We start from the raw sequence: 12,414 nt of genomic DNA, 5'->3' as shown, positions 1-12,414 counted from the left end.
ACGGAGCGCCTATTTATCTTTATTCTAAGTGTGTTGCCTTAGACGTCTTACTAAGTGCTTCAGAGTCCAGAGGACTAGCCAGGATAGATCTGTATGATGATTTAGAATTAATAATCTTCAAACATAAAAAACCCTTTAATATCATATCAGTTACGTTTTTCCATTGTACCTATACTTATCTTTAGAAAAACCTAAACGATATAACATGTATTAAGTATGGATGTCCATAATAAATTATTATTAGTGTAATCTTTAATAATTACACTAATAATAATTTATTATGTAAATAAATTATTATTATACTTACTACTTTACATATGTACATATAAAACTAGGAGACGCCCACGATACGGTTCGTGAAATTCAATTTTTTAGAAATCCTGAAAAATAGAAACCAATGTGTTAATCCAGGGTATAATCTATATAAATTCAAAATTACAACCAAATAGATTCAGTAGTTTCGGCGTAAAAGGGGAACAAACATCTTACCCAAATCCTACCAGTACCCGTTGCTCAGTTATGAAGTTAAAGTTAATTATCTATTTGTCATTGCAGTATCGTCACAGCAAATAAATACGGCAGGAGATATAATAATTTTTGACGGCCTCCGTGGCGCAGTGGACTTACAAGTCGGAGGACCTGGGTTCAATACCCGTCTGGACCGACTAAGGTTTTCTTAATTGATCCAGGTCTGGCTGGTGGGAGACTTTGGCCTTGGCTAGTTACCACTCTACCGACAAAGAAGTACCGCCAAGCGATTTAGCGTTCCGGTACGACGTGTAGAAACCTAAAGGGGTGTGGATCATCCTCCTCCTAACAAGTTAGCCCGATTCCATCTTAGATTGCATCATCAATTACCATCTAGATCTAGATTGTAGTCAAGGGCTAACTTGTAAAGAATAAAAAAAAATACAAACCCAACTCAGCCTTAGAACAACTTAGCCAAGAACTTATTTGGAGGAGGGTTTTTATTTTCAAAGCTAATATTAGGGAAGTTTTAATTTTTAGCTAAGTATTTTGCCAGTTTTCATTCTAGTAAAGTTTTGTTTTTTTAATATTATGTTTATTGAATGTACCTAATATTTAATACTTGTTACTTATGGATAATGATACCTACCTAACAAGGTGGCAAGTGGCAACCCTATTTTATTTAGGTACTATCTTATCTTAAGGGAATGCCTATCATATGTGTCCAAAGTTTGTTTTATTTGATTCATATCTACCACGTCACAGTATTTACAATGGTATTTACCCGTATTTTGGTAATTCATAGTACGGAGATAGTAACACGTGAATCATAATGTTTGAAAAATGAGCAAAGTTCTAACACGTGTTAATTTTGAGTTAATACATATTAGAGTTCCGCAGTCAACGCCTGCCTTGTTGATCCAACTAATGACGGCCTCCGTGGAGCAGTGGTGTGCGCGGTGGATTTACAAGACGGATCTCTTGAATTCGATCCCTGGCTGGGCCGATTGAGGTCTGGCTGGTGAGGTTCGGCCGTGGCTAGTTACCACCTTACCAGCAAAGACGTATCGCTAAACGATTTAGCGTTCCGGTACGATGTGTAGACACCGAAAGGGGTGTGGATTTTTATCCTACACCTAACAAGTTAGCCAGCTTGCATCTTAGATTGCATCATCACTTACCATCACGAGATTGTAGTCAAGGGCTAACTTTTAGAGAAAAAAATTAATGTTTGATTATGAGGTCTCGGTTTCGATTGCTGTGACGGGCTAACTGTTCTGTGTTTTATTAAGCAATTTTTATTTAGTCGTACAGTTCATCAGATGGTAGTTCAACCTCGTTACCCGGATTCGGAGAGACCACGAAATATTTATTCTTATATTAAACCCGTGGTTCCCGTTCCCGTAGGAATACAGGGATAATATATAGCCCATAGCCTTCCTCGATAAATGGGCTATCTAGCACTGAAAGAATTTTTCAAATCGGACCAGTATTTCCTGAGATTAGCGCGTTCAATCAAACAAACAAACAAACTCTTCAGCTTTATAATATTAGTATAGATATATTCACCCGCAGGCCGCATGGCATGGCTATCGTTCCCGTCGGAATACTGAGATAAAATATAGCCTATAGCACTCAGAGATAAAATATAGCCTATAGCTTCCCAACAGTGAAAGAATACTACTTGTACATAATATGTTTTATGTGCTTTAACTTACACTGGTTTGAAAATTGACACTGCTTTTTTTCTCAAAGTCCATTTAGTATAGGTACAAAAAATGGCATTAAATTGAGTGTCAAATGTAGTTCCCCTGATAAGCTGTCAAAATGAGTCCGACCGATCGATTGTAATCGTTACAAAGCAAAACATTATCAGCTCTCGCAATCTGTAAAGTTACAGCGATGTGACATCGTTCGTTTCCATGGCAACTTCGCTGTTAGTGACATTTTAATTTTGACACCCTATAAACATTAAGTTCTAATACGAATAAGATGTGTCATAGGCGAAAAGTTCGTCGATGAATGTAAAATAGTAGAATCGCACCCCTTACAGTGTGGTTGGTCGAAGCCCTATATCCCATTTTAATAAATCTTTAAGTGAAATCTAACCCAGTAGCACTTGTACATATGTTTTACGAGAACAACGCTCATATTTTAGATTTGAAGTCTTTAACAATATTTATTTTCTACTCGGCAGTGGTAGAAAAAAAATGACTTTACAAATGACAATTTTACCATTTCCGGAAATCGCTTAACTATCGTGGTAGTCCTAGTATACTAAGTTTGGGTTAAAAGAAATAAAAATACTCATATACACAAAGTATAAAACGTATATTTACACAAAATAATAGGTAGATATACATATATGACACAACACAATTATTATAGGTATTGTTAACAGCCATGCGTTTTTATATCTAAGGTATACATTATATTATGTCTAATGAGATTTATATACGCACTTATCTAAAGCGTTTGCATTAGAATACAAATATCTCAGTAACTATTAGTAAGGAAGGTTTAAAAATCGGGTAAATTATTTATAAACCACGCAATGTATCGGATAAATTGTAGAACCACATCAATTAAAAAATGTAATTATGCTTTTAGTAAAACCAATTAAAACTAAAGCATAAACCTTTCAATATGTTTTTATTTAAATACGCTAAATAATTTTTGGAAGTACAAACCATTTCATAATATTATTATTTAATACCTGAACTATGATGTCATGCAATAGAAAGTTGTAAAGTCGATAAAAAACCCAAACCGAAACTTATCTACAGTTGTGAAATTATATGTATAGATAATACGAATATCCAAATATCTTTTAATAGAATGAATAAGTAGGAATTATACATTTAATAACGTAATAACTTGTTCAACGTGATTTTCATCTGACTTGCTTGTAAAACTATACTTTCTAGATATTGAAGGGAAAAATGCTACTTTATCTTTAAGCCAAGAGATTCGATATCAGACAATTTGTTCACTCTTAGGAGATTCAAATATTAATTCTTAAAAGTATTGAAATTTTAAATATCTAAAAATATCGCATACACAATGAATAAATACATTTTTGGTAAAATACTCGACAAATTAATTCATTAAAAATAATAAATTTAATTAATTTATTGGGTTAAATTACTTTAATGTGCAACACGTCATGCTGACTCCTACAAAGTCACGCGTATTTTTTTATGAATTTCATAAAAATAGAAAATACGCGATAATCATAATTATTATATTTTGTGTTTTCAGCTTAAAATTAAAAAAAAATTACTACTTATTCTAAAAATATCATGCACATACACTGGTACAGTATTTTGAATACAATAATTATTAATTACTGCAAAATAACTACTAATTATTATTATTTGATATATAAAAATTAAATAATTCTGCTTTATTGTGATTAAACACATGTGAGATTAAACGCATTTTGACTACAAACTTATGAATTAATTAAAATTACATTTAATTAGTAAAATATTACATTAAATGAGCAGTACTTGGCTTAGGATTTTTAACTATAATATTAAACCAAATATATATTATGTCATTATTTGTTATAGCCTCAATTTTGGTTTAAAAAATATTAATAAGCATTTGAACTGATTTGTTTGTACTAAGCTGGTAAATTAAATTCTTATAAAAATACTTTATTATATTTGGCTTTTAAATTCGTAGTTTTTAATAAAATTTAATAGACGTCCACTTTACTAAAATAAATAAAAAAAATCCTGAAATATTGAAATTTTCTTTCTTCTAACAATATTTTTTTCAATAGTAGCCTGTGCTTCAGGAACTTTTAAAAGCAGACCTAGACACAAGTAGTGTAATTAACGTGTAGAGGAAAGCATACATTTCGCGAGGTGAAGGGGCGTAGATTTTTCTTCGCGAAAAATTCCAAGATTGGGTAAAATTTCTAGAATATTGGGTAAAATGGCAAGGATATTGGGCAAAACTGTAAGGAAAAGTGGGCACGGTGACCACGTGCAGCCGGCCGCTCTCGTCCAGCGCGCGCAAGCCAATACGGTCTGTCTGGTAGATGTCCTAGTTGCACATCTCTATCACTATGTCTTTTTTGTCTATTTGCAATTATAGTAAGAATATTATTGTGTAAAATTGCGAGAATATCGGCTAAAATATCAAGGATATTGAACAAAATTGCAGGAATATTGGAAAAAATTACAAGAATATTGGGCAAAATTACAAGAATATTGTGCAATTTTGAAGGAGTATTGGGGAATATTGCAAAAATTGCTAGTAGCCTTAATCCAAGTAAGGCAGCAGACAGTCGTCAACGATGCTCACGTTCATGTGCCAGTTGAAGTGGTTGACGCCGCGCACGGTGACCACGTGCAGCCGGCCGCTCTCGTCCAGCGCGCGCAAGCCAATACGGTCTGTCTGGTAGATGTCCTGGTCGCGCATCTATAGCACTATGTCTTTTTTGTCTATTTGCAATTATAGTAAGAATATTATTGGGTAAAATTGTGAGAATATCGGCTAAAATATCAAGGATATTGAACAAAATTGCATGAATATTGGGAAAAATTGCAAGAATATTGGGCAAAATGGAAATAATATTGGGCAAAATTACAAGAATATTGGGCAAATTTTGAGAGAATATTGCAAAAATCTTGGGCAAAAATTGCTAGAACCCTCAGTCCAAGTAAGGCAGCAGGCAGTCGTCAACGATGCTCACGTTCATGTGCCAGTTGAAGTGGTTGACGCCGGGCACGGTGACCACGTGCAGCCGGCCGCTCTCGTCCAGCGCGCGCAAGCCAATGCGGTCAGTCTGGTAGATGTCCTGGTCGCGCATCTCTACCACTGTGTCGTTGGTGTCGTAGTAACCGAATTGGCTGGAATGGTGAAACATTTCATAAAAACATGACTATTGTTTGTCAAGGATAAGGCTAAATACATGATACCCAGACATCTTTCCACAACAGTCTTGTGTATGGGAAACTTTCCAAGTCACCTTACAACCATCTCAAACTGCAATCACTTATCTATACTTATAATAAATCTGTAGAGAAGTCAATTCCGTACATGAAATATATTTCCAAAATAACTATCAGAGGATTATTAGTGATCGTTACTGATGCCAAAAATGCAATCAGTAAAATTTTCGTTTGTACGTTCGTTATAGAAACAAAAACTACTCGACGGATTTTAACGAAACTTAGTACAATTATTCTTCATACTCCTGGGTAGGTTATAGTATACTTTTCATCACGCTACGATCAAAAGGAGCTGAGCAGTGAAGGGAAATGTCGGGAAAACGGGAGAAGTTACTCAATTTTTTACAGCGATACTACTGTTAGGGCTGGATTAAAGAGTTCTAAGGGCGGACGGAGTCGCGGGCGTCCGCTAGTCATCAAGTAAGATTCAATATCATCATCATTGACAACCCATATTCGCATGATGATGATGATGATGATGATGCTTTCAAATGGTAAAAGAATTTTCAAAATAAAACGAATAGTTCTTGACATAAATCGTAACAAACAAGCAAACAAACAAATTTCCTCTAATATTAGTTAAGACAACCAAGAGTGAGTCTTATAGATATACCTGCTCTGCCAAGGTGTAATGACTTGGTCGTCCGGTCCGCCAATAAGCACTAATCTCTTCAGTCGCAGCAAATTGTTTTTGAAATCTTCCGATTTCGCTGATCTGAAAACGAAGAGAAAGATTTTTCATCACACTAGCTTAAAAAGGCTTCTTTTTTGTCACTAAAAATATCAATAAAAAAATTATAAAAAATAAACTAGTATTTATACTTCTAAACTAAAAATAAAGAAATAATTACTATTATTGTACTTTTATTTAAAAAAAATTAATGATCTTTTCATTAGGACAATATACGCATTTATATACAACAGTAGCAGAGGCCGTGTGGTTTCACCCGCGTGGTTCTCGTTCCCGTCCGAATATGGGGATAAAATATAGCCTATAGCACTCAGGGATAGTGTAGCTTCCCGACAGTGAACGAATTTTTCAAATCAGTTCAATAGTTTCAAAGCTTATTCAACGCAAACAAACATACAATCAAATCTTTCCTCTTTATAATATTAGTATAGATAATATGACTAACCTTTGTAACCCTATCTTACACATTCCAGAAAGATACCGGACAATACATTACTGAGAATTGATTATAACTTTCTGGTATTGTATATTTTTAAAAGGAATGAGATATCATTACAGATAAAACAATTTGTTCAACAAAATATATCAAGTTTACAAAACATCTACTTTTATTGCGATAATAGCGAGCAAACAAACATGCAGTTCACTTGATGTAAGGTTACGTTAGAGCACTCCATAAATGCAATAATGCACTACCTAGAACCGGAAGGTATATATACATTTTACAGTTCGCATGTAAAATGCCTACCCTAGTTAAAAACCTTAAGCACGCCACTGCAGCCGCCTATATACACTTGTATTAACAAACACACTGCTAATGAGTCGATAATTTTCGACATTATTTATCCGTTTCATATACATATAGCTCCATAAAAAACTCCACAAGGAGTGTTTTTTGTGTCATGAATAACAAATTTTAATTTACTATTTATTTAATTTTCCAAATCAAATTCTGCGAAGTTTTCTATTTTAATTCAAATAAAAAATAAAATGAGAAAAAAAGACAGGTTCCACCGAGATTTGAACTCGGATCGCTGGATTCAGAGTCCAGAGTGCTAACCGTTACACCATGGAACCGCTTGAACAGAGTGCCGAAATTTTCCTCCAACATCGACAACAATGCCAGGCTATTCAACGTGGAAATTAAAACCCAGTATTTTTACCACAATTTCACGTGGACATGACTTATATATCTAAATAAATTAACAATTTTAATTTGTTATTGTATTCTTGCTCAATAATAATCGAAACAATTAATATTTAAATCAGTGCCATCTATTCGAAAGGTTACAAACTTTTGAAGAACCTTGACATTCGCGACCTTGAGAGCTGTAGAGATTCATTACCTATATAATAGATGGCGCTGTTACTACTATTCAATTATTCTATGATAATAATAGTTATTTTTTATTAATTCATAATTCAGTTTGTCTAATTATAACATAAATGACGTCATGAACTAGGCTAAACAGCGACGTAGTGTTAGAAATCTTTAACAATATTCTCACAATAAGGTAGTAGACTCATTTAATATAAATAATATTAATTTTGTATAATACATGGAATTAGGGTCCAAAATAAATAAGTTAGGGAGTTCATAGAAAACCCATTTCATTCGCCCATTTTGTGACGTCACGATGTTACATGTCAATAGGGAAAAAAACATCAAACTAATTATCATAGATAACACACCTGCTACTAATTATTAATAACACTCCATTTGGGGTTTAGTGTTAATGTGACCTCATGAAACAGTTAAAACATGGCCGAAAGCGTTGTAGCTCATATTGTAAAAAATAGTTTTAAATTTTTATGTATTCAATGCCTCAAAATATATATAATGAATCTGCATCCGGGGCATTCACCTGCATCTTTTCAGTTACGTGCATTTTAAAAAATTAAATATCACATGTCTCCAACTTTAAACAAAAATCGTGAGCAAACCTGCATATCTGAGAATTTTCATTATTCCCAGGTATGTGTGAGGTCTGCCAATCCACATTGGGCCGTCGCGGTAGACTAAGCCCTCTCATTGTGACAGTAGGCTTGTGCTCCGCAGTGAGTCGATAATGATGAATGTAAAATAATATCGAACTTACTGTATGTGGTTATTGATATAGGGCAAGTACACACTGTAAGACTCATATAGAGTCTGGTGATATGGATCCTTCCAGTAGTTGCCAACTGACGTGTGTTGTCCAACCCGAGAATAGAATAGTTCATATGCCGACTCCTTCACTAAACCAGGGAAGATAACGTGGAGAAAGCCAGCTGAAATAAAAAAAATGCACAACTAAAACCTCTTCATAAGGAAAAACAAAATTGCTTTGTTTTGCTTGAAAAATCATCACTGAATGATGTGTACATAATGAAAATCCAGTAATTAGTAGTCATTAACAGAAAAAAAATATGTATTAGTTATTTTACTCTTCCAGTGATTATTACACTGGGCCAAATGACAAATTTTTGTGTTAATCCCAACCAGACTAGAGAAATAGTTATTAAAATTAGATTTCCCTTGTATATTGTATATAATATTTGTAGCCTTCATCATCATCATTAAGAACCGGTCGGGCCGGCTTTGGCCCATATTCGGCTCAACAGTGAGCCAAATATGGGCCAAAGCGGGCCTGACCCCTCTCATTCTGAGAGGAGACACATGCACACAATGCTGGGTCAATGCGGATTGGCAGACTTCACACAGAGAATTCACTGTTTTGAGACATGAGACTCACCTCCTCCACCTTCACAAAATTGAGAAGGTGGAGGAGGAAGGGAGGAGGTTGGAGGCACCTACGCCCTCAAAATGGAAGGCAAAGGTCATAACTACAGAGCTATCACACTTTGTTATCATTTCCAATTAATTTATTAATATACATACCTCCATATTGTCCAGCTTGAGGTGAACTAAGTGATATGAAAGTACTAACAGAAACATTAGCAAATGTCTGCACAATGCCCCTCGCAACCAAACCACCTTGGGAATACCCTAAAATATAATAAACATAATAGCTATATAATATAGTAATCAATAAAACAAAGGCATTGAGTAAGTAATAGTAAAAATATGATGACAAAGTAGTATAAGTTAAGTTATTATAAGCTAAGAAAGTAATGTTCTGATGTTAGCGACTAGGTCTTTTAAAAGAATAAGTTTTATCTTTGAAACCTAATAACAAATGCAATTTTTTAAATAAATTTGAGACAAATATCTTAGCATTCCATGGATTCACTGTGCAGGTGCCGGGTTCATCGCGTGGTAGAGAGAAAAACACCGAGCAAAGTCCAGGACTTGTGACTACTGGATGTAGGGTTAAGGAATTCCTTGACAATTGATCAACCCTTCTCCGCTCGTGTTGGTTTCCCTGCCTAGCCAAATTTGGTAAGATTTTATTAGAGCCAATTTGTATGCTCGTTCTAATATAGAACTAGCTGCACTTCTAGAGAGGCCAAGGTCTTTAAGCAAGTTATAGAGAGATTTTGCTGGTAATCCTCTCGCACCTATATTACCTATATAGCCATTTTTAGTTAGTTCAATTGTTAGGTCATATTTTTAATTCACTTTTATACTGTGGTCCTTCGGAATATTAGTCTCCCACGGCACAGTAAGCTCTACAAGAATTATGAATTATTAATGACAAATTATATCCCTCTGAACTGTCTGAACTTCAGTATTTAAACTAAACAAGTACCTATGAGATTGATTCCATCTGGATGCTGACTGGAGATGTTGGCTACATCCAACCCAATCTCGAGCACCTGGTGCCACATGGTCTCCAAGCTGGACCAACTCTCAAACCTGTTCACATTGTACACTTTTGTACCAGGGTGTTTCTGAAAAATAAACATACAATTTTTTGGTGAGTTTTCATACAATTTTTTTGGGAGTCGATTACTGTGAGTTTTTGGCTTGAAGAGACAAATATCTTAGCCTTCTGTGGATTCACTGTGCAGGTTCCAAGTCCATCTTGTGCAGAAAGAAAAACTTAGAGCCAAGTTATGTAACTAGAATAGAGTTAAGGAATTCCTTTAAAATCTGTTAAGTCTAGAGATGTAAAGGAGAAGAGAATAGAATAGTCAAACCCACACCCTCCGGAATCAGACAAGAGACCAAAATCAGCGGTCATATCCACTGGACTCACAGATTTTCTATACCAATACTATACAGAAGTAAAGTTTGTGTGTATGTGATGTCTAAGGAGTAATATCTAGAGCTACTGAACTGATTTTGAAGTTCTTTTACCAATACAAAGCCACATTATTTGCGAGTGTCCTAGGCTATACTTAATCCGGAATTCCCACGGGAACGTACACAGGTGAAATCGTAGAGCGTCGGCTAGTGTTTAATAATATAGCATCCTATAATCCGTAAAAAAGCTAAGAAAGTAGGTACCTCCTGGATTCGACGGCTGATCATTTCCATACTGCCACTGCCAGTCATAATACCATGAATTAAAACCACAGGCTTGTAAGTCGAACAGAGATGGACGAGGAATAATAGGACAAATGGCACTAGATTTCGATTCATTTTGTTTTCCTCACTTATTCACACTCGGGAACAAAGGAAATTGCTATCCAAGGTTCCGATAACAATGGGTGAAGGTTATTGGCTTATTGGCACTCCATCACAGCTGATTATACCATACCTATAATGTTTTTATTTGTGAACATAAAACACATTCTTTTTAAATATGGAGTTAAATTATTTAATATAATACTAAACTGTGAGGAGGAATTATTTATAGCTTCTAATTTATAATTTGTATTTTGTAAAAATTTAAAAATTATATTCTATCAGATCACAAATCGCAACAAAACAAACATTATTTTTAATTTATTTTTATTTTATTGTGACTGCTGGCTTTAAGGCTCTGAATTCTAGCTTTTTTGAGTCTTCACCAGTGTTGCCAGTTGGGTCTTGTGAAAAGTTACCCGAAATATTAAAAAAGTAACCTTTTTGTGTAAAAAGTAACCTTTTCACTAACTACTCTTGCTTTTTGCGTTCCACAGCATGGCTAAACTACCATTTCAGCCTCTGGGGGCTAAAATAATTTTGTTTTTTTGTTTATTAACTGTCTGTTACGAATATTAGCCAAGTACTAAATTACTATAAACTGAAGGACATTTTACTCGTAAATAGAATCATCTTAAGTAATTCCTCATGGGATAAGAAAAATACAAATAAAGAGCAAGAATTAAAAAAAATTGACGTTAATTTCTTAAATTCATACTTGATTTTTTTAAGAAATTCAATGTGACTGCAAGTTGCAACTTACTTATTTCGCAACGTCAATTGTAACGTCTTCATTTATAGTGAGATTGACACAGAAACGATGATTTCTTGAGCATTTGTCCGCATTTCTTGATTTAACGACCGTTCTGTTTTAGATATACGAAATTGTAAGTAAATTTTAAAAATTCCTAAATATCACGTAAAAGTAACCTTTTTATTAATGTAACCTAAAAGTTACCAATGCAGTCAAAAAATCACCTAAAAGGTTACAAAAGTAACCTTCTGGCAACACTGGTCTTCACATCAAACAAAAATAATTCCGTAGAGAAAACTACACAGTTTTTAATCATGGCGTAAACTTGTTTAAAAAAACCACCAAGTGTCAATTTTTATTATTTTATTTTATTTTTTTTTCTCTTTTCACTTAGGCCTAGTTCGGAATACTTTAGTATTTTACTATTTTACTCAAGTCTGTCATTTCTATTTCCGGTTCCATTTGTCAGCCACTTTTGAAATTTCAGTTGTCATAAACCTTTTTTCTGCTGTTTGTTTCATCAAACCAAACTAAAAAATCATTCTTAATACGAAAATTGATTTCACCTAAATTTGTAAGAATAAGAATAAGAATCATTTATTTGCAAAAAACATTACATTTAGTTATACAAAGATGTTCTTATGTATTAGGTAACAATGTTTCACCATTAATAGGTATACTGTTTATTGTTTAATTAATTAAATTAAAATTTAATGACATTAAGTTTAAAAGAAATATAATTAATACTATTTTTTTGAAGCATCAGCAAAGTACTCTTCTATGGAGTAGTAACATTTTTTTATTAGAATCTTTTTAAGATTTTCTTTAAGTGTTGTTTACAGAAATAAATATTTAGTAATTTAAATAAAAAAAATCCAAATAATGCACACTTTAAAAGTATAATTAAAATAATTTATTTTGTTATATTAGGAAAAAATAAACATCTGAAGTAATTATAGAAAGCTCTATTTATCAATTACCATCATAGTCGTCGCCATTATCGGCATCTTAATCAACATCG

The 12,414-nt window shown here is 33.8% G+C and overlaps 1 protein-coding gene and 1 non-coding gene across 2 annotated transcripts; both read right to left on the bottom strand.

Moving 5' to 3' along the window:
- Window positions 1-2,780: 2,780 nt before the first annotated feature.
- LOC112048735 (lysosomal thioesterase PPT2 homolog) lies at window positions 2,781-10,998 on the bottom strand. Its single transcript, XM_024086387.2, has 7 exons — window positions 10,850-10,998; window positions 10,520-10,772; window positions 9,819-9,960; window positions 9,008-9,115; window positions 8,226-8,397; window positions 6,049-6,150; window positions 2,781-5,333 (listed from the first exon to the last, which is right to left on the bottom strand). The coding sequence occupies exons 2-7, from the start codon at window positions 10,652-10,654 to the stop codon at window positions 5,135-5,137; spliced, it is 858 nt and encodes a 285-aa protein (XP_023942155.1). The 5' UTR covers window positions 10,655-10,772; window positions 10,850-10,998; the 3' UTR covers window positions 2,781-5,134.
- On the bottom strand, window positions 7,132-7,203 carry Trnaq-cug (transfer RNA glutamine (anticodon CUG)). Its single transcript has one exon. It is a non-coding gene; the product is annotated as a tRNA-Gln (tRNA).
- Window positions 10,999-12,414: the final 1,416 nt, after the last annotated feature.

The sequence above is a fragment of the Bicyclus anynana genome, chromosome 3 (assembly GCF_947172395.1).
Source record: "Bicyclus anynana chromosome 3, ilBicAnyn1.1, whole genome shotgun sequence".
Taxonomy (NCBI): domain Eukaryota; kingdom Metazoa; phylum Arthropoda; class Insecta; order Lepidoptera; family Nymphalidae; genus Bicyclus; species Bicyclus anynana.
The sequence above is the reverse complement of the archived record's forward strand: the minus strand, read 5'-3'. Positions and strand labels throughout refer to the sequence as shown.

Excerpts from the sequence above, each read along its gene's own strand:
- LOC112048735 (XM_024086387.2), bottom strand. The coding sequence starts at position 10,654 with ATGAATCGAAATCTAGTGCCATTTGTCCTATTATTCCTCGTCCATCTC. Across the intron at positions 9,961-10,519 it reads TCAGCCGTCGAATCCAGGAG|AAACACCCTGGTACAAAAGT; the intron begins GTACCTACTTTC and ends TTTATTTTTCAG. Across the intron at positions 9,116-9,818 it reads AGATGGAATCAATCTCATAG|GGTATTCCCAAGGTGGTTTG; the intron begins GTACTTGTTTAG and ends ATTATATTTTAG.